This window comes from Dunckerocampus dactyliophorus, chromosome 13 (genome assembly GCF_027744805.1).
Source record: "Dunckerocampus dactyliophorus isolate RoL2022-P2 chromosome 13, RoL_Ddac_1.1, whole genome shotgun sequence".
NCBI classification, from domain to species: domain Eukaryota; kingdom Metazoa; phylum Chordata; class Actinopteri; order Syngnathiformes; family Syngnathidae; genus Dunckerocampus; species Dunckerocampus dactyliophorus.
Genome location: NC_072831.1, coordinates 15,341,570 through 15,364,347, shown reverse-complemented (window position 1 = coordinate 15,364,347; position 22,778 = coordinate 15,341,570). Strand labels below are relative to the sequence as shown.

Sequence of the window (22,778 nt, the reverse complement as noted above, 5' to 3'; positions counted from 1 at the left end):
CAGTGCCATGTATAGAACATCAGTTTGTTTGGCTATGAACACAATATTTGTGTGTATAAAAATAAAGCAAAATAAATAAAGCCCCTTAGTATCTATCTAACATAGTCACAAAAACTAGAAAGGACAGGCAGAATTGTAAAGAAGTGATTGAAAAGCTAAATTGGGATCATTTATGCTTCCACTTTACCTTGGGCAGATTGAGCTGCAGGGCGCAGCTGTGTTTCATTTGTAATTAGTGCTTTTAAAATGGGAGCGTCTGCTCATTCTGACATTCCTCGTCATTTTTCCAACTTGCTGTGGTTTGTTTGAGTTTCCTTGTAGAAGTCTATTACGCTATAGTTATTGCTAGATGCTACTGCTACTCCATGACAACCTGGTATCGCATGCATTGTACTGCTTAGGTAGTCAAGTCTTTTTGTGAGTTCACCTTCCTGTGTCTCTTCAATCGCCTCCAGCAATCCTGTCCTAGTTGTCCTTTTGTTTCTCTGTAAGTTTCACCTTTTATACGTTACTCCAAGGCGCTTTATTGAGTTCTTCCCCCGTGTACTGTTAGCCTTTGTTAGTTTGTACTTACTACCTCATCTCTTTTGCTATTCATTCATTCATTTCAATGCCGCTTTATTCTCACTCGGGTCACGGAGGTATGCTGGAGCCTAACCCAGCTAACTTCAGGCAAGAGGCAGCCAATCGCAGGTCTTTTATATAGACAAATATCCATTCACACTCACATTCATACCTATGGACAATTTAGAGTCTCCAGTTAACCCAACATGCATATTTTTGGAATGTGGGAGGATACCGGAGTACTTGGAGAAAACCCACGCACGTACGCACGCACATATGCACGGGTAGAACATGCAAACTCCACACATAGCTGCCCAAACAGAGATAGTGTACAAACCCTGATCTTCTAGATCTCCTGACTGTGTGGCCAACATGCTAACCACCGTGTGGCTCTTGTTATTTTGTACTTTATATTTTGCCGCATGGGATGTAACATTAATTAAAAGATTTTATTGATCGTACCTGCTGCCATGTCCTTGCATCCTGGGGTAACCCTTAACCAAATATAATATAGAGAAACATGACAGAGAGAAAGCAACAAAAGAAGCAAAAACACTTTCCTGCACAGTGTGCAAGTTACTTTGTCGATTCATTGCTATATCTTTTATATCTTTTATATCTCCATCTTGATCGAGTTGGTTCAGCCACCACATAGCGCTGAAGCACCAACCCGCGCCAATGAGTGGAATTGTGTAATTGGTGTGTATGCATTCATTTTTTTTAATCAAATGAGTCATTCTAATTAATTGACAGCCTTACAAAAAAAGACAAGGTTGTTCTTGTATAAATGTAACATTACAAAAGAAAAAAATTGACAGAAATGTTGAGAACAAATCCCCGATTTCCCTCGCACACATTGTCTGGACAAAGAATTGAGACAGAGTCAGAATTTTTTTTTAATTAGAGGATGGGGTGGACCCCTTAGTCCCACTTGAACCAAGAAGAACTCTGACCATATGTAGCACTTTTATGATTAATGGAAACAAAGCTTGTCCAATATCACTGAACACTGGCCTCAGAAATGTCCTCAAGAAGTTGGTATAACTGCCTGGGATCAAGATCAACCCATCTCTTCTTCCATTTTCACTTTCTGTGATAATGGCCTGTTGTCCTTGTAGAATTTCTTGTCTCCTGGCTACTGGTTATTATGCCACCTTTTAACATATTAGCTTTGTTCTATTTCCAACCATCCACTTTGCTTGCATCAATGGCAGTCCATCTCAACAGGATAGTATTCCATCCCTATTCATTACCGTATTCCAACACCCAAAGGGCTAAGAATAAGACTGGGCTGTCTGGGGTACAATAACGAGTCACAAATTGTGACGTAATAAGTTAAACATCCGGAGCACAAATCCACCCTGTAAACGGTACACGGCCATAGGTGACTGATGGGTTTCCTCGGGGTTAATGACACACTGCATTCAAATGCCAAGAGTCTCTTGGGTTAAAGCTCAGTAGCCAATGTAAAGAGTTACAGTCTTGCGCAGGGTCCCCTGCCTGGAGTGGCATAGCAGGCCTTGGTCACAGCTGCTCTCCCCTGCCTCGGGAAGAATTGCTTCCATTTGGCCTGTCACTTTGGCCATGGCCACTGAGGCTTCTCTCATTTGTCTGAGAGCAGCGGCGATCCTCTAGCTCTCACGGCTAATCTGTGGCCGCAGGTTAAACGAGATACACACACTTACGTTTTGCATTGGACTGGGATCGGCTTTGGTTCACAATGGTTTAGAGTTTAGAGGGGGAAGTGAGGTAGACGCAAAAGACGGGAGAAAAGAGATGTCAACAGTCGCAAGGAAGGTCAAAAATCAGCTCCACGTTATTTAAACAGAGTGGATGATAACAAAATGGGTGCGAAAAAGATTCTAGTCACACGACCGTGAAGAAGCCAAACATAATGACCCACTTTGGCTGAGTGACTGCGGCGACGATGGCTTGCACCACAAATATAACATAAACCCTTTACAGAATTTTCTTGATTTGTTGAGCATAAAAGGGGAAAAAGCTTACGCATGCACATTCATTAACATGCTCTAAAAAAACACACACAAACACAAAAAACATTAAATGCAAGATTTAAATGAAAGAGAACAAAAATCCACCACACTACTTTATTATTACTGTCGCTTTCATAGGAGGAGGACAGAATTATTGGTCTGGCGTGGATCGACTGACAGTAGCCTGTTTTGTTTTTGCAATAAAGAGACTGATCATTCTTACAACGACCGGGGAGACATGACAATACGATATTTATTCTTAACGATGGTCACAACAGTCGGGCGATACAGATATACTCAGCATATAGTGTATTCTTCCGCCACCATGCACTCTAACTAATTGTCAAGCAAGTCTTGGGGTTACGGACCAAAATTACGTTTTTAATTAATTTATGGGAGCGCATTTGTAAAACATAACAAAACAAAAACATAGCACTAGAAACTAAATAACCAATTATCAAAATAATCAACAGTAACAGCTGTACAAGGTGTTCATTAAAATTTCCCCTGACCCACTTCCCATGGACCGCAAGGAACAAAACTTTTCATTAGTCTTTCTCTTCATGGGTACCACCAAAGGTGACACACTAGATTCCAGCTCACCTGTGACCCTAAAAAGCATAACTACTCGAAAATGAATGATTACAAATATTTAAAACACCTCTTAGAATCATGCAGTGTAGTTCTGTGCTATTGCAAATGAATACCTCTCTGACAGTGTCAATTAAAACTGAGTGGGCTGTTTGACCCAGCTCTGTTATTGGGGCTCAATAGACGCAGTTGTACCTAATATCGTGGTCAATGGGGGTGCACGATCATGTGACTGACTATCTCCCCCTGAGTTTGACACACAAGTCATCTTTAAAAGGTGCTGTCTGTCACGGTTAGGTACTACAATGGGGCCACTACTGTTCGAACTAGAACTGCAACAATAAATCGCTGAATCAGTGATTAATCAATTATCCAATTAATCGACTAGTTTGGTATCTAATTAATCGCTTTTATTTGAAAAATGTAAAAATCCCCTGATTTCAGCTTCTCAAATTTCCCCTTGTTATCCATGAAAGCAGACCGATTATCTTCGTGTTTTAGGCAAAACAAGATATTCACACACACATCAGCTTTGACTTTGGAAAACAGTGATGAACATTTTTGCTTCTTGTATGATACTGTATGTTGCTGACCAAACCACTAACTGTTTGTGTTTGGTTTATGTTGATTCGGTCCGTCTGAAGCCTAACCTATTACTTGATTGATCGAAACAAGCTTCAGATTAAATTGCCTAAAAAAAAAAAAAATCTTTAGTTGCAGCCCTAGTTCCAGTGTTATATATTCCGTCCTGCTCATTAATTGTCGATAGCTTCTCTGAAACTGTGTGTACGTGTAAGTGTATGTGTGCGCACAAGATGGGAATCTGCGTGCGCACAAGCTGTGAGTGAGTGGCAAAAATTGACAAATCTCAGTCAGTCGAAATAAGTGGTTCTCAAATAGTTTGACTGCAGGACCCGCCATCACCGCTCAATGGCAAGTGGCGAACCAAATTGCAGAATTTTTTTCAAGTCAAACTTCTCAAATATACAGTATCCTATTTAAAGGGACTATTTACGACACAACGTGAGCTGCAGTGGTGAGACGCTGTCCTCTCTTTATGGCGTGTTCAGATATCTGCAGCTGTGTGTCGGACGGACCCACTCAAGCTTGACAAAGTTGCCCATAAAAATGACACGCACACTGTGGCGGTGTGGCAAGCGAGGACATCGGGTTATTACTTTTTTTTTTTTTTTTTTTTTTTGGACCAGTCATAGCCCCGCGACCCACATTTGGGTCCCGACCGACCAGTTGAGAACACTGGTCTAAATCATAATTGTTTTTTGTACAATCTGTTCTCCGAAACCACTAGTGGTAACAAATGCTAGCCAGTGGTGGTGTTCTTACGTCTTTTTCTGAAAAAAGTGTAATTTGGAGCAAAGGAGGGATAGCACCTTTACTTTCCTAAAACTTATAAAACATGAAAAGAAAAAACACAGAATGAGTGATGCTCATAACTTTTTAAATATTTCTGACAGCCTTAATGTATTCCCACATTTAATCATCTCTTAATATTGACATTTCTAATTAAGCAGCATAATTGGAAAGCCGGTGTGAGGTGGCAATCCTTTCAGCGTCCACTGAAAAATTAATGCGAAAATTATTAATGAATCCCATCGCCTTTAATTGCTGTGTACCCCGTATCCATAATTGCTGCAGCATCCTCCTTGAAATGACACAATGACAAACACAAGTGTCATGTCAGCGCTTTCCTTCCTCATCGCACACCTCAATCAAAGCTAATCCATTTCACCTCAACTATGAAAACTGAAACAAATTAAAAGTCCCATTTCATTTTCCAGCTTCATTAATGCATCTTGTTTCCAAGGTAACGATCATTTAGCAACTGCAACAAACAATTTTAAAGAAGCGTGGGCTTTGATATTTTCAGGGCAGCAAATGAATGGGCTTACTGAGGGAACAAATCCGCACAGGTTTAATCCTCAGGCTCCAAAGTGTTCCGCACATGTCCACAGAGACGTTTTTTTTTTTTTATCTCAGCAAATATTTTAATATCAGATTTGGAGGACTGTCACCACTGAATAATGACTATGAAGGCCCTCTTGTATAGTCAAATAAGGTAACCATCATATTAGAAATGCCTATCACAGTTACCCCTTTTCCACTGTGACTGGTTCGAAACTGGTTCTCATAGCTTTGCTTTTCCGTTGTCAGGGTTCCAGAATTGGTTCGACCTGAAGCTGGCTTTTTCGGTGCAACTCAGGCTCCAAAAGCTTGCTGGGCCAAGTGAGCGAACAATTTGCATAATGAGGTGGGCGGGGTTACCGAAAAAAAAAGCCTGTGAATTATTTTCATCTTTATTACCTTGCATTGCAACTCTAACAATGGAAAACACTCCGAAAACAAGGTCACCAGAGGAAGTCCGCTGTCTCTTGTCCATTTGGACATCCGAAGAAGTACAGAAGAAATTTGAAACTGCGAAGAACCCATCCAATACTGGAATGCATCAAGAGGTCAGATGGCTGCTGTGTGTTTGTTTCGTCTTTCAAACAAATAAAGCTAAGAAATTAAAGGAGGACTACAGAGACCAAAAGAATGACCTAGGCAGGAGTTGCAGTGGTCGGAGGAGAGTCATGCTTTATTCTGAGGAGTTCAACAAAGTTTTGGGCCACATAGACCGGCATGTCAGGTTGCTGGTGAATGCTGGCAAATAACCCCACCAAAATCCATGAGGCCGTCACAAAAGAAGAGCCAGGCACAACTGAGACCTGCTTTGACTCCTGTAAGTTTTTTTTTATTTAATGTTCACAGCACAGTTTTGGGTGTAAATACTAGCCTGCTGTTAACATTTGCATGCTAGCTTGTTATTGTCGAAAGCCTCTCATTCATTAGACAATAGCAAGCGATCTCCATCCTTCCTTTCTCATTTGTGAGTACGGCAACAAACTAGTTTCATTGTAAAGCTGCAGTGTAAGAAGTCACATTTATTGTGCCACTGTGTTCTGGTTTAATATGTTTTTAGCTTTCTGTCAGAAAACGGTGATGAGATGGATCATCTTCCCCTCGCTACAAGCGTGCACAAACCCGAAGCCTGCAATGTGCAATCTTTATGTTAAAATGTTTTGCATTTTGCACCTTAATTTTTACAATTTTGCACATATACTGCTCAAAAAAATTAAAAGGAACACTTTGAAAAAACATCAGATCTAAACTGGGGGAAAAATTATCTTGAATATCTTTCCTGATAATAAGTGGGTGATGTATTAGTAACAAAATGATGCCACATAATTTGATAGAAATGAAAATGATCACCCTATAGAGGGCGGAAATCAAAGACACCCCAAAAATGAAAGTGAAAAAATGATGCAGCAGACTGGCCCATTTTGCTAAAATGTCATTGTAGCAACTCAAAATCATTCTCAGTAGTTTGTGTGGCCCCCACGTGCTTGTACGCATGCTCCTAATGAGACTACGGATGGTGTCCGGGGGGGGATCTCCTCCCAGATCTGGACCAGGGCATCACTGCGGTACCTGGACGCATGGAGGAGATTCCAGGAGACAGGTAGTTACTCCAGGGGAGCTGGACAGGGCCGTAGAAGGTCCTTCAACCCTCAGCAGGATTGATATCTGCTCCTTTGTGCAAGGCGGAACAGGATGAGCACTGCCAGAGCCCTACAAAATGACCTCCAGCAGGCCACTGGTGTGAATGTTTCTGACCAAACAATCAGAAACAGGCTCCATGAAGGTGGCCTGAGGACCCGACGTCTTGTAGTGGACCCTGTGCTCACTGCCCAGCACCGTAGAGCTCGACTGACATTTGCCATAGACCACCAGAATTGGCAACTACACCACTGGTGCCCTGTGCTCTTCCCTGATGAGAGCAAGTTCAACCTGAGCACATGCGACAGACGTGAAAGGGTCTGGAGATGCCGTGGAGAACGTTATGCTGCCTGCAACATCATTCAGCATGACCGGTTTGGTGGTGGGTCAGTGATGGTCTGGGGAGGCATATCCCTGGAAGGACGCACAGACCTCTACAGGTTAGATAACGGCACCCTGACTGCTATTAGGTATCGAGATAAAATCCTTGGACCCATTGTCAGAACCTACGCTGGTACAATGGGACCTGGGTTCCTCCTGGTCCACGACAATGCCCGACCTCATGTGGCTAGTGTATGCAGGTAGTACCTGGTGGATGAAGGAATTGATACCATTGACTGGCCCCCACGTTCACCTGACCTAAACCCAATAGAACACCTCTGGGACATTATGTTTAGGTCCATCCGGCTTCGCCAGGTAGCTCCTCAGACTGTCCAGGAGCTCATTGATGCCCTGGTCCAGATCTGGGAGGAGATCCCCCAGGACACCATCCGTAGTCTCATTAGGAGCATGCCCCGACGTTGTCAGGCATGCGTACAAGCACGTGGGGGCCACACAAACTACTGAGAATCATTTTGAGTTGCTACAATGACATTTTAGCAAAATGGACCAGTGTGCTGCATAATTTTTTCACTTTCTTTTTTGGGGTGTCTTTGATTTCCCCCCTGTATAGGGTGATCATTTTCATTTCTATCAAATTATGTGGCATCATTTTGTTACTAATACATCACCCACTTATTATCAGAAAAGATATTTCAGATCATTTTTCCCCCAGTTTAGATCTGATGTGTTTTCGAAGTGTTCCTTTAATTTTTTGAGCAGTATATTTGTATTTATATTTTTACCTGTAAATAATGTGCAGCCTATATGCCCCTGGAAGGGTCTCCCAAGGCAAATAGGTCCTAGGTGACAGGCCAGACCAGGAGTGATTCAGAAGACCTTGTGAATAAACACACCAGGAGGGACCCGACCTCGCCCAGACGTGGGATACCGGGGCCTCACCCTGGAGCCAGGTCTGGGGAAGGGGTTCGCAGGCGAGCGCCTGGTGGTCGGGCCTTTATCCGTGGGTACCCGTGGCAAAGAAGCCACACGGGATCTCCCCCCCCGTAAACCCACCACCTGCGGGGGCAAGCATAAGGGTCCGGTGCAATGTTTTGGGTGGCGGTCAAGGGTGGGCGCCTGGTTCTTGGGACATAGAATGTCACTTCTCTGGTGGAGAAGGAGCCCGAACTTGTGCGAGAGGTTGAGACATTCCAACCAGACATTGACAGACTCAAATCGACCCACAGTTTGGGTTCTGGAACCAAACTCCTCGAGAGGGGCTGGACCTCATTCTACTATGGAGTTGCTGCAGGGGAGAGGCGGTGTGGGCTTATTAATAGCCCCCTGGCTCGGTGCCTCTGTGTTGGAGTCATCCCCGGTGAATGAGAGGGTCATTTCCCTACGCCTTCGGGTTGGGGAAAGTGTCTTGACTGTCGTTTGTGCGTATGCACCGAATGGCAGTTCAGAGTACCCAGCCTTCTTGGAGTCCATCAGAGGAGTGCTGGAGAGCACCCCAACTGGTGACTCCGGGGGTACTCCGTGGGTGGACGAGTTTCGCCCTGAAGTCATCAAGGCTCTGGATGTTGAGGGACTGTCTTGGCTGGCACGTCTCTTCAACATTGAGTCGAAGTCGGGAACAGTACCTCTGGATAGGCAGACCGGGGTGGTGTTCCCCCTTTTCAAGAAGGGTGACCGGAGGGTGTGTTCCAGCTATAGGGGGATCACACTCCTCAGCCTCCCTGGGAAAGTCTATTCCAGGGTGCCCGAGAGAAGGGTACGACCGTTAGTCGAACCTTGGCTACAGGAGGTGCAATGTGGTTTATGTCCTGGTCGCAGAACTCTGGACCAGCTCTACACCCTTGCAAGGGTACTTGGGAGTTTGCCCAACCGGTCTACATGTGCTTTGTGGACTTGGAAAAGGCATTCGCCCATGCCATCCAGCCTGTGCGGTAAAGAGAGAGGAGAGAGAGGAAAACAAACATGCATGCACATGTCAATTTATCGAGGCCGGCGAAATTGAGTTTGTTTTTATTTATTGTGCAGTTAATTGATTAATTGATTATCGTGACAGGCCTATTTGTGTGCGTCTAATGATGTGACACATTTTCCAAACCTGTTGACTAAAAACCTGACAATGGAGTCAAAACTTAAAGTTGAAGCGCACTCGAAGCCTGCTTATTTTTTGCAGTGTTCAATCACTGCCACATCATAAAAAACATGTAAAAAGATGACAAATTAAAAAAAAATAGTGGCAAATAAAACCATGCACTCACAAAACTCATGTCGGTGATAACAGATAGATAGATACTTTATTGATCTCCGAGAGAATTGGACAACATATGATTTTTAGATGTCAATAGATAATTATCTCAACGTTTTATTCACGTGGAGTAATTTGGCTCCATAACTATACCCTTGCAGCTTGTGTGTATTAGAAACAAAACAAAAAGGTATTCCCACACCAATTAACACGTGTGATAGTGGCGGACATAAAGGGTAACGATTGTTATTGGATTTTCAAAAACACTTGTGCTTTGTCATCACTGTAGCTGAAATTGTATGCGTGTTTTGCAAACAGCACATCAATGGCTTCCACTGCAAATCATTTTACAGAATGCAATTACAGTTAATATTGGAGCCACTCAATAAAACCATGACATTCATGTCAGGTTTTTGTGTCCTTTTAATTTTCAATATCCAGGATGTAATTACTACTACTACTACTACTACTACTACTACTACTACTACTACTACTACCAACTTAAATTCATACATAGAATAGAAGATCCTTGTAAAGATCTCTGCAGGTTCGGAGAACGTGTCGTATAGAAGCCCCTAGCTGAAAATAGTTACCGTGCAATGTCATAGCGTCCATAGTGTTTGCTCCTTTTATGTGATGTGAACAAGCCAGACACAATGACCCACTTTGGCTGAGTGACTGCACCAATGATGGCTTTCACCATAAACACAACTACAAAAACCCTCGACAAGGCAATATTGCAATTTTCTTGTATGTAATAAAACATATGTCATACAGTATGTCATAATCCAATTACACATTACATGTGCTTTAAAAACAGAAAAGAAAAACAGAGCCTAAAGAAATGAGAAGGTGGAGGTGGCGGGGGCAATGATGAGTTCTGAGACTAGCCTCTTTCGCATGCAAATCATATCTGAATTCCTCATTAGCATAAATGCATGAGCAACTTTAAATGCTTTTAATTTTCAATCTCGCCAAGCAGAGGAGTAATTTGTCACTGTCAGGATGGAAGACTAAAAAGGTGGGACCAGAGGGAGCCAAGGACTGCACGCTAAAATGGAATCACAGAAAATTTCTGATTTACTAATTGACTGATGTGCAGTTCAGTCGACTTGCCTTGAAGGTGTAAATAATTCTGTGTATATCTAAATGGCACAAATGAGAAAGTGCGGGGTGGATATGCAAAAGCACATTACATGATGCTTCTCCCCAGGCCATGCTTTTCTCCTATGATTCTGATTCCCAGCCTTTTACATTTTCACTGTGTCTCTCCAAAGGCTTGCATGTTTGCCGTTTTTGTACTCAAAACAGTTAATCAACTGGAAATTAAAACAGAAAGTCATATTCTTTTACATCTTATGCTACGGAACAAAGAGAGGCATCAAAGGGCACAAAAAACATGGTAAGGCTTATGATACACTCAATATATCATTTGTTGAAAATATTATCACATATCGTGCATGGCACTCAACTGCAGAGAGTTTAAGGCATATATTCAGGGGGAGGCATTTAACAAGAGGGAGGTTTTTGCATTTGCGAGGTGAATATTATTTAATTTTTTAAAATATCGATATGTACTATAGTAAAAAAAAAACATACAGGTACAGTGGTGTAAAAAAGTGTTTGCCCCGTTTCTGATTTGAAAATGTATGGTTTTTGCATGTTTGTCACACTATCATCAAACAAATCTAAATTTTAGTCAATGACAACACAACTAAACACAAAATGCAGTTTTTAAATTAAGCTTTTTATTACTAAGGGAGAAAAAAATCCAAGTCTATATGGCCCTGTGTGAAAAAGTGATTGCCCCCCCTCTTCCCTCCCTCCAGAAAGAAAGTAATTGAGTTCTATCAGTGTGGAAAAGCCATTTCTAAAGCTCCGGGACTGCAGCGAACCACATTGAGAGCCATTATCCACAAATGGCAACAACATGGAACAGTGGTGAACCTTCCCAGGAGTGGCCGACCAAACAAAATGACCCCAAGAGTGCAGCGACGACTCATTCAAGAGGTCACAAAAGACCCCACAACAACATCCAAAGAACTGCAAGCCTCACTTATCTCAGTTTAGGTTAGTGTTCATAACTACACCTTAAGAAAGACAAAAGGGCAAAAAACAGCCTGCATGGCAGAGTTCCAAGAGGAAAACCACTGCTGAACAAAAACAACATTAAGGCTCGTCTCAATTTTCCAATTTTGCCAGAAAACATCTTGATGGTTCCCAGGACCTTTGGGAAAAGGTCTGTGGTCTCTGTGGTCTAGCGAGACATAAGTTGAACTTTTTGGAAGGCGTGTGTCCCATTACCTGTCCCGTAAAAGTAACACCGCATTTCAAAAAAAAGAACACAGCAGTAAAATATGGTGGTGGTAGTGTGATGGTCTGGGGCTGTTTTGCTGCTCCAGGACCTGGAAGACCTGCTGTGATAAATGGAACCATGAATTCTGCTGTCTCCCAAATCCAGAAGCAGAATGTCCAGCCATCTGTTGGTGACCTCAAGCTGAAACCAACTTGGGTTCTGCAGCAGGACAATGATCCAAAACACAGCAGCAAGTCCATCTCTGAATGGCTGAAGAAAAACAAAATGAAGACTTTGGAGTGGCCTAGTCAAAGTCCTGACCTGAATCCTATTGAGATGCTGTGGCATGACCTTAAAACCCTCTGCTGGAAAACCCTCCAATGTGGCTCAATGACAACAATTCTGCATAGATGAGTGGGCCAAAATTCCTCCACAGTGCTTTAAGAGGCTCATTGCAAATTATGGCAGATTATGGCAAACGCTTGATTGCAGTTGTTGCTGCTAAAGCTCAACCAGTTATTAGGTTTAGGGGGCACAAGATGTAAGACAACAGCCTGTTTGTTAAATATAGCTATAGGTGAAAACAAGGCGAAATAAATTACATACATTTAAATCACTTTTTTATAGCCTTTTTATAAAATAAAAAATATATATACAAATATCAAAGTGCCCCACGGCATCCTTTGATTTGTCTGTATGCGGACCTTGGTGGCAAAAGTTTGGACACCCCTGATATAGATTGAGACAGGACAGAAAAGAAAGAAAGGAGGGTGTTGAAAATTGTAAATATTAACAAACAAACACAAGTTAAAAATAACAAAAGGTACAGAAAAGAACAATGGAAAAAATTTAACATAATTTACTGTACATTCTCCCATATTATGTTACAGACCATTTTCGGTCAATAAATCCACTGTTAGTACTTCCTGTCCAACTACTTGCTAGCTTTCTTTCTCCCACTATCAACAAGTACACTATTTGTCATCACATTGCTATTTTGTTGACGTTGTTCAGTATTGACATTTTAAAGATCATCGCAAACCTCGGTTTTACAGATGTCATGTCCATGATGCAGGTGGTGTATGCTTTAACGACATCTACCACAACACATGGTGGTATCTGTCACAATAAAGCTCATTTCTATATGAGAAAGTACGGTTTACACCACATACTGTAGTTTTAGATCAGTTGATATCAGTCACAAGACACAACACATACGACAACAGCCTGTTTGCTAAATTTAGCTGCAGGTGAAAACAAGGGGAAATAAATTAACAACCTCCCCATTTGAATGACTAAAACCAATTATACTGACATGCTTTATTAATATTCAAGAACAAAGACAGGTAGTATGTGGCAAGGTGCTCACCTCCAGTAAGACATCCACGAGTTGGTGGAAGCATCCATCTGTTGCATATCAATTCCATGGCTGACACCTTCCTCGGTGTCTACTCATTTCACATTGTGAAACTGACACAAATAAGATAATTCGGACGCCACATAATCACAGCGCCGTGTCAACGTCTCCTGCAGACGGCTGAAAGCAAGACAAAAGGAAAAAGCATCATTTGCTCAAATGAGGCATCACAATAACCAGTGTTCTCCAATATGTATTACCATAAAGCACAAAACTGGATGCAACAAAGACTAACTAAAATGGTCCATTACAAGAGATGCATAAAAAAAAAAATCTGCCTTTATTTATTCAAAAGTGTGCCGGACGACTTCAATGACAGTGCAGCAGCTTGAGAAGAATGAAGAAAATAATTTTCTCAACATGCTGAGCTTACTTCAGTTATGTTTAAAGGCAAAAGAAATTGAGTTTTAGTTCCTACAGTGAGAGACTAAAGGGAGTCTGGAATGAGCAAAATAATATCTGCCAGAAATCCTTTTTTCGTGGAATGGGTGAGGTCCCAATCAAATTATGTTCTCTGGGGGGACACTTTTTGCTGTGCTACTCCTGGTTTATGGTATACCTTCTGACAAACTATAGAAAGTTTATCAAGACAGATCTGCATTGTCAGAAATAGGTGTGCACTTGTGTTCTCCATTACTGAAAACCAAGTTAACCATTTCCAAATTTGTGTCATGTTTCTATAAAATAAAAGGCACGCTTTGTCGCTTATCGTACTAAGATGTTTCTGTTATTTGTGCTACCTTGTTTAGCACCAGCCGTACAGCACACTGAACGGGGCAAGTGTAATAAATTAAGCATCCTGTTATTGTATGTCAACATTTACAAGTGTTTGTTGTATGTTTACAGGCAAAAAATCGAGTGCACAAAACCCTGTCAAATGCCAAACTAAAACAGTACTCCTCACAAAAACAGACACTTACCTTTCACTTCCGGGACTTGCGCGTGTCCATTCCTCTCTGTAGGCTAGCTAGCCGCTATATGAGTGTACAACCTGCTATATTAGCTGTCACGGTTAACACATGAAGTCAGCGACGAGGTATGAAGACACACCTGATCTTAACGTTTTCGTTTTAAATTAAAATAAAATTACGAATACTAATAGCTAATACCGAAATACAAAAATTAGAAGCTTATTTGACCATTAGAAGATTAGGCTGAGGGGTCAAGGGTCAGGAAGTGAAGCGCAGTCGATCTCCATGGCAACAGGATACAGACTAGGTACTTAGCCATAGCTACAATAATGACCTGATATTTAATGTAAAATTACAGATAATAATTATGTGTGTATTTTAGTTATAAATGCAAACACATAAATGTTATAAATAACTCGTTCTATATCTGTATAACATCCTTGAATCATTTGTTGTTTAAATAAACGTAAATAAGATTTTTTTAGCATCGATTTACAAATTACTTTAGATACACCCTGACGAACACCGACAAGGCATGAATGACATTCCTTTAATCATTTTTTAAAATTAATAATCATACGTAAAGAATATACTGTATAATGTATAAAATGGAATACACGTCTAACGTCTGTATACGTTAGAAAAACATGCTGTACCGTTTTCTACTTCATGCTTACACTGCCCCCCAGTGTGCAAAGATGAGTACAGCAGTTTGTCGTACAGGAAGTGGGCACACAGCAACCACGGTACAACGCAGAATTATAGTTGATTATTTTGAAAAACACAATACTGTACAAGGTGAGTATTCGGACCTCTATTTGAAAAATAAGCTGATCTCTAAATTATTTTAACACATGCAGAATATTCTTTCTTTAAACTGTACCAGGGAGCTAATAATTTAGCTTTGTTTAGAAACATCTTCTAAACTATGTGTCATCCATTGTGTCCGCACACTATGCAGAACTCATCTTTCAGATAACATGGGCGGTTTGTCTGATTTGTCCGTGCGACAATGCCTTTAGTCTGGGAGAATGTATGTGTATATTATAATGTTTTTATTTCATTGTGACTATGCTATTTCTTTTTTTCCTGTCCAACGTGCGAAACATGTCAGTAAATAAAAACTTTCAACTTTCTAATAATTGTCATCAATATCCTATTCATAATATACAATTGCTAGTGTATAAAGTAGTGTATATAATATTGTATTGATAGTATGTAGAGTACTGTATGATTAATTTTAAATTTCAATAAAACAAAGTTACAGTTGTATTGCACGTGTTATACAGCTAACTAGTAACTAAATCGTACAAGTCGTGTTTACTAAATATAGTACCACGTATTTTTAATTTATTTGGCATTTTGTGGCAAATTCCCACTAGATGGCAGCTCTGTCCTACTTCTTGCATGGGCGCCATCAAGCCCAAAAACAACTCACAAAACGCAAACATTTCCATACACCAAATATTTTATTCCAAGCACACACTTTTATTTGACCAATAAACATTATCCAACAGCTAATTAGTTAGCCCATTCCAAAAGCCATTACACTAGAAGCTTTAACCTGGCATTACAGCACTTAACTGTCATCACAGCAGCAGATCCAAATCCATCAAAATCATACAGAAAAAAAATCACAAATATACAGATTCCTGTCAATAAAAATACCAAAATCACATCCAGTTTCTCCAAGATGCCCGGAAACCCTTAAGCACATTATGAGATTTTTCTTTCATACAAAACTCTGTGTGCTATTGCAGCAGCAAACAAATACTGTACATAGACGTTAAATAATACATGTTATGGATGTAGAATATATGGTACGAGCGCTATAGGAAACAGAGATTGTTATTATTAATTGTGGCAGTAAAGGCCATGGACAGAGTGTGGTTGAAGCAATGTGGCATTGAATTTTACCTTTAACCTCAGTAAATGTCATTGAGGTATCACAGACGAACAGGGCTCTCTCCTTTTCCTCTTTGTTCAACATCCCTGAAGGTGGTTGTTAGCAGCGAACATGGTACTCTAAATAGACACTAATACCGTACACCCAAAATGGGCCACTATTACACTTGTCGCTTTATGTTAACCTGATGTAACAGATTATTAATTATCTTTGGCAAATGTGCTAAGTGCTGGAACATACACAAATATGAAGTATGCAAAATATTCATTCTAAAAATATGGCTATCAAAATGAGCTCCAACAATAGAAGCCTATCATCTCTGATCTTCATTCATTTTGTCTCCAAAACGCCACTGAAATACTGATTTTGAATGGACATTTTTTAAAAGGTCTGCTGAATTGCAACAATCATTTTGAATGAAATGTGCTTTATAGCGTCCACTTCGACCCTTTCCTTTCAGATTGTGTAAAATGCTAGTACTGTTGTGTATCCATTCATTGACATTCCAGTCATCAATAGTGAAGCCCTACAGCTGTTTCATTTGCATAGAAGCCACATCACATCATTCTTGGACACATTTTGCAACAAACTGTCACCACAGCCAAACTAGTCTATTAGGTGTAAATAATATCTGATCTTAACACAAAAGTGCACCAAACATCACAGGCATGAAGTGTTGCTCTACTGTCACTTCCATCATGTCATATCGTCTGATACTAATATTGTAGTATTGAGTCAACACTCAAAAGTTCCTTTTTTAAGGCTTGCTTCCGTAGCAACATCAAACTGTCATGCAAATACACACATTCTGTTGCAAACAGGCAATGGACACACAGACATAGACTGTTGACACGTTGGGGAGAGTGAATGAAGTACAGTGGAACCTCCAAAGTCAAAACGCTATGGAAAAATAAACCTTAAAAGTCCCTCAAAAATGTTCCAATTATGCCTGACAAAATGTCCGCATAGCTCATCAGATTAACTGTATTACCTCTGTAAAGAGTGTTTAGCCTTTTGTCTTTTTTGGTGTCATTGTGATGCCACCTCACAAGAGGGCCAGGGATGGCAGAGGGTGTTGATGACCACAGAACTGGCAGTGGAACTTATTGAAAGATCGGGACCTTGCCTCTCGAGCAATACAGTTAATTAAATATCAGTTACACACGCGAATTAGTTTTACCAAGCAGATCCCAAACCTTATGTACACTGTTTTAACTACAGCAATACCTATCAAACGCCACTGGGTGATAGTATTGCTCAGCAAACACCTTCTCCATTTGGGCATCTTCAGAGTGACCACTTCTATTATACGTGGTTATTATCTGTATATGTATATCACAATTAAGAATGTTAAAACTTTAACATTGCCTGTGTAGTTTTTATGCAGGTTTTTTGATAGCAGCTAGGTTTGCATGTCCAGGTATAAGTCTGTAGACCCTGAATATAAGATGATGTATCTTTTTCAGACTTGACTCTTCTATTCAAGTCAATATAGCAATTTACTTGTGATTTTCTGTAATAAGAAAACCTTGGAAGTCAACCGATATCACCGAACAGGTTACGTTTGACTCTGGAGGTTCCACTATAGTCCGTTTTCTAGTATTGTTACTCTGGACCACACCCGGGCATCACTTTCTCAGGCTTTTCAGGCAAAGTGAGCACAAAAGGAAAAAGAACGCCTTTGGCTTCGAGAGGCGCCTTCAGCGGTTCGTCCACAAAGTAGGCGTTCTCTTCCTCCACCACAAACTGAAGAGTCTGGCTTTTGTTCACACAGTAGATGCAATTGCCCACGACTGCACACCTAAACGGTAATGAGCTGCCCAGCCTTTGTGACGCGCAATCGTGCCACATTTTCACTATGGTGTTGTACTTGAACACGTTGATCCCCTGCTCGCGGGTGACGTCGAACCGGTAGATGAAGCTTTTCAGCGCTACCATGTCTGTCGACTTCTTCCTGCTGTTGTTGAACGGGCACTCCTGCCACTCGTCCCTCTTCGGGTCGTACTTGAGGAGGCGGTAGAAGAGCGAGCCCCCGGAGACGTAAAGCTCTCCGCTACAGGTGGTGGCCTCGTGAGCCACCGCGAAGGCTCCTTTTGGCAAAGGGGCCACTGTGGTCCAGCGATCCATACGAGGGTCATATTTTTCCACGGTAAACAAACATTCTCCTCCAATGGCGTACAGGTAGCCATCCATGGACACCAGTTTTAGTTGGGCACGAGCTTGGGTCATTGCTCGGATCTCAGTCCAGCGGTTGGTTTTGGGGTTGTAACAGAAAACCTTGTCGGATACCTTCCCCTTGTCCCCATAACCCTTTATACCCCCCGCCACAAACAGGTAGTTATACATGGTGCAGATTCCACATCCTTTAGTGTTGATGTCCTCAGGCATGGCGGTCAAAGCTCTCCAGTCATTGGCTGCCTCACTGAAGGAGTAGATCATGTGACTCTCCTCCAAAGACCCCACAGATAAGGGGCTCTGAGGACGGCTGCCACAGCGGCTCGGCGGTCGGCTCCCAACGCGATCAAACACATCGTTTATCTCAGCAACCATCAGAGTCTTCCTCCCATCCATTCTTTTCTTCAGGACCAGATCCCGCTCCGACCCGGTCAGGCGCCCATACACACAGGGGTCCTTGAGGATCTGGAGGAAGTTGTCGCTCATGAAGCCGTAGGCTGTCTCCTTCAGTTCACTGAGTCGCTGCTTTTTGGCAATGCTCAGAATCTCGTAGCAGTTCTCCGCAGTGATTTGTTCCGTCACGCGGTCCATGGCCGCCTGGACAGCACAGGGGATCTGGAGGATTTTGGCCCCTGTGATGACATCTACAACGTTGTCCTTAGAAACATTCATGTGGGAAGTGTAAACATAATCTATTAGTGTCGATAAAGTCTTGTAGCTCATGCCTTTCACTTTGAGGATGTTTCGCGACAGTCGAGCTTTGAAGTAGTCGCTTTTCTCTGCCAAGACCGACTTGTGAGCATTGATAGTCTGCCCACCGACCTCGATGACTAAATCCGGCTCTTTTTTACCAGACAATAAATTAACCATACCCTGGCTGCTCTCGGGCTTGGATTTCAAGTCTGATTGATCTGTTTCTTGTTTAGAATCAAGACAAGACACTTTTGATCTTGCACCATTGTGGATTGGACTGTCTGCAAAGTTTGGTTCATTCTCATTCTTCTTGTCTTTGGAGAGATTAAACTGATTAGCACTTGCCATGTATGCACCGTTACCTTTCTGACAATCTTGATGGTTATTTTCCATCAGTCTTCCATCCAGCAGGTATTCCTTCTCAAATACTGGAGCGGGATTGAAGTCTGGGTCGTCCCCCAAGAACCCTTGGACATAACCTGGACATAAATCCCTGTCCTTGTCAAGGCTGACAGCATGGAGGACGACATCGGCCTTGACTGTTGAGACCCCTCCACCTGGCCTACAGCCCTCGCTCATCCTGATGTAGTCACTCTAGATGGAGGACAGCATCGCCACTGATCATGCTGACTGCCTTAACTGACAAACCTCTGCCTTCGCTTATGTCGCCTACATGGATGGGGACAAAAGGGAGAGGAAAAATTAGTCATAAAGATGCAGAGACTGCTTTAATCCACGGGGGGATGATACTTCTGTGTCATCATTTCAACCCTATATACTGTATACTGTATGTATAAACACTGCAGACAATAGTTTGCAAAGTATGAACACAAATATGGTCAAGATGATAAAACATCAGCTAGTTGGGTGCAAAGAAACTATGAAATCATTGGAAAATATGCATGCTTGTGGTTAGCGTGTTCAGGAAATCAAAGGCTCAAGTCCCTGTGGAGTTAGCATGCTCTCCCCATGAGTGTTGTTACTCTGGCTTCCTCCCACAGTTCATAAAAGTAAAAATGCACAGCCGATCGATCGGCGCCGATTTCCTTAATTTTGGGTATCGCCGATTGGCTGATCCTGACATATAAAACTGTTCTTATCCACCAATCTTATCTATCTCTGCAAAGATCTGTCTCCTTTTGCTCTGTCTGACTGACAGCAATTGAGCCTAAAGCTAAAGCTAGCCGGAGCAGAGTGTCAGGCAGCGGCCCGCTTTTAGGGCTTATGAGCAGTGAAAAGAGCAAAGCTACTGTAACCGAGGGTTTCAGGACGCCCACTGATGTCGTGGACGTTTGATGCTTAGACAAGAAGTTGTTTCATTAAAATTTTTAAAAATTGTCAAAAATAGCCGCTAAAATAGTGGTTAGCCCATTCTCTTTTGAAATATAGAAAAAGTACAATATAATCATCAATCTTCTTTTAAACAAACCTTTAGCTGTGCTCAAATCCTCAGCTAATACCAAAAAATGTTAAATGTCAGCAGCAACTCAAAAATACTTGGGGGCTTTTTGTTGGTTTAATGCCTAATAAATCCGGTCTTCCACAGCACTAAGGGCAATTAGCTCATTGTCTCCATTTTCCACAGGAACGAAGCGCCATCATTTACAGTACATGAACTGGGTTTGTAGTTTTCTTCGGGTTACCTCCCGGCGACATCTCAAATGTTGTTGGTCAGTAAAATGTGGCTTAAATGTAGCCACTCCTCAGCCCGGTGTTTACTGCAGATGGTGCGTGCTGAGAGGTGTAGCTTCTCCGGAGCACAGTGCTAGCCGCTGCGAGTCGTAGCTCCTCTGAAGCCCGGTGCTAGCCACAGCCAGGCCCGGTGTGAGGTGTAATTGCTCCGAAGCCGGTGCTAGTCGCAGAAGGCGCTTGTGGCGAGGTGTAGCTGCTCTGGGGCCCAGTGTTAGCCGCTGCTTGCCCAGGTGTGAGGCGCAGGCACTCCGAAGCCTGGTGCTAGCCCCAGACGGCACTTGTAGCGAGATGTAGCTTTGACGGGGTTACAGCGCAAATCCAGTCCATATTGATATGAACGATATGTTTGTTTTTAATAGTGTGAAATATTCATATTTTAATAATATCTACATATTGCCCAGCCCTAATCAGAATATATATGTACCGTACAGACTGAAGTTGAACTGAAACCTGGAAAATGAAACAAACTGGAGAGCTGTGAAGCAGAGTCACGTTGCATGTTGAGTACAATAAATTTGTACATGTTGGCAGGACTGCACTAACATTGAAAGTACTCTCCCTCCCGCCTCCCCTGGCAATTTACCGCACGCATCCCCCCCCCCCATTTAATGCTATTTTCCAAACAGTTTGGCGGGCCACATAAAATGACCACATTGGGCCCGCGGGCCTTGAGATTGACGTATGTGGTATAGAAAATAGGTGGATAGATGATTTTGTATTTTTACATAAATGCTTTTGTACAGATAAAGGCTATGCTACAAATAAGTGTCTTGTCGTTCCTGCAGTTGAGTAAAAAATGCCCAGAAAATATTATATCAAATGTGAACTTTGTCAGTCTCCAGCTCACCTGTTTCCCTAATGAGGACAAGATGGATGGATGTAAGATGCATAGGTATACAACCTCATGAACCTCATGCTAAGTACTGCAGTAAACATATTGTACGTGAAGGTGATTGTGTTTTAGGGGTCTGTCTATCAGAAAGAACATGCATCTTATTTTAGACGCAAACTGCTACAATCAGTGACTATTACTCACCCTTCCTGCCCATTATTAAACTGAAAGCATTCCGTGCGCATGCGCAAGGCTAGATTACTCTATAAATGAGAAGAAAGGGTGTATAAGAGCTTTTTCCCCTTTACGCTAATGAAATAATAAGTAAAAGGTAAGAGGCGGTGTCAGTGTGCCCTTAGAAGAACAGACGTTTATTTCCATGTGGAGTTGAACTGAAATGTCACCTACCTGCGTTTACAGGCTGTGATTAAAGCAGCTGCTTCCCTGCCAATCTCTCCACAAAGCTCCGTTACGTAAAGCAGCGATTCTGACCAAGCAGGCAGGCTCTTTTACCCGGCATGACTTTATTTAATTCACATGTCGCTCCTCATTCAGTTCACCCGTCCATCTGTCATGATAGGTTGGAGCTTATCATCGGCTCTCCAGGAGCTAGCCCGCAGCTGAGGCGCGGCTGAAGCGGCGGTGATCGAACAGTAGTCCCTCGGGTCGCGCGACTCCCTCCCCAGCCTCCTCGCTTGGTCGTGGAATAAAAAACGCTCGAGAGTGTCCTCACGAGGTGGACGCGTCCAACATTGGTAGCATGACTAATCAGGGGACATCTAAGTTTTTTTTTTTTTTACAGTTGACTGTTGACTTAAACCACGCCCATTCGCTTAGTGTTAACCCTCCACTGTACTGGAGGCTCCATCTGTTGGACACGATGGACCATTCCTGCACACCAGTGTCTCCCAGCCTTTATAAAGCCAACGCGCACATTTTATACTCCAAACATCTCATGATGTTTGCCAGCACACAAAAATGTCACAAAAATGACTTATTTAGCTGTGTAAATTACATTTTTACATTGTTGTATTAAATATTAGACAAATTCTTCCAAAGTAACTGTCTGATACAGTATATATATATATATATATATATATATATATATATATATATATATATATATATATATATATATATATATTTTACTGTTTTATATTGTGATTATAAACATGATCACAACACCTTAAAGGCAAAAATCACAAATCTGTCAATGATGTTAAAAATGTCCAACCAAAAAGTATTAGCATCAGCAATACTGGCTCTGTATTTAGTGTACTTGGTATTGGATCAATGCTAAAAAATGTTAATATTGCCAAACTCTAATATCTGGGTTAATTATGTATCTTCCCCCATGTTGTGGAAGAACATTTAATAGTTGTTGTAAATACAATTTCAACTCAAATAAGTGAAATGAGATAATTTCCCAAGGCCCCTGATGATCTCTCATTCATTACGCACTAATGTGCTGCGGCACAGTGGTTGGGAATCACTGCTTCACGCACTGCAGGGTACCACCACCGGCAGGGTTGGGAGCAAAATCTTCACATTTCCTCTTCAAATCAAAC

At 41.9% G+C, this 22,778-nt stretch overlaps 1 protein-coding gene and 1 long non-coding RNA gene across 3 annotated transcripts in view; both read right to left on the bottom strand.

Annotated features, from left to right (window-relative positions):
* Positions 1-14,061, bottom strand: part of LOC129192607 (uncharacterized) — a 33,839-nt gene extending 19,778 nt beyond the window's left edge. The window contains exons 1-3 of one of the 2 annotated variants that reach the window (XR_008573452.1): positions 13,922-14,061; positions 12,954-13,121; positions 10,019-11,854 (exon numbers count right to left, since the gene is read on the bottom strand). This is a non-coding gene — a long non-coding RNA (uncharacterized LOC129192607). Of the gene's footprint in view, positions 1-10,018; positions 11,855-12,953; positions 13,122-13,921 lie in introns of those variants that run through there. The other variant, XR_008573453.1, reaches the window with a different exon arrangement.
* Positions 14,062-15,346: 1,285 nt separating this feature from the next.
* Positions 15,347-21,998, bottom strand: LOC129193049 (kelch repeat and BTB domain-containing protein 11). Its single transcript, XM_054797643.1, has 2 exons — positions 21,619-21,998; positions 15,347-19,355 (listed from the first exon to the last, which is right to left on the bottom strand). The coding sequence occupies exon 2, from the start codon at positions 19,263-19,265 to the stop codon at positions 17,424-17,426; it is 1,842 nt and encodes a 613-aa protein (XP_054653618.1). The 5' UTR covers positions 19,266-19,355; positions 21,619-21,998; the 3' UTR covers positions 15,347-17,423.
* Positions 21,999-22,778: the final 780 nt, after the last annotated feature.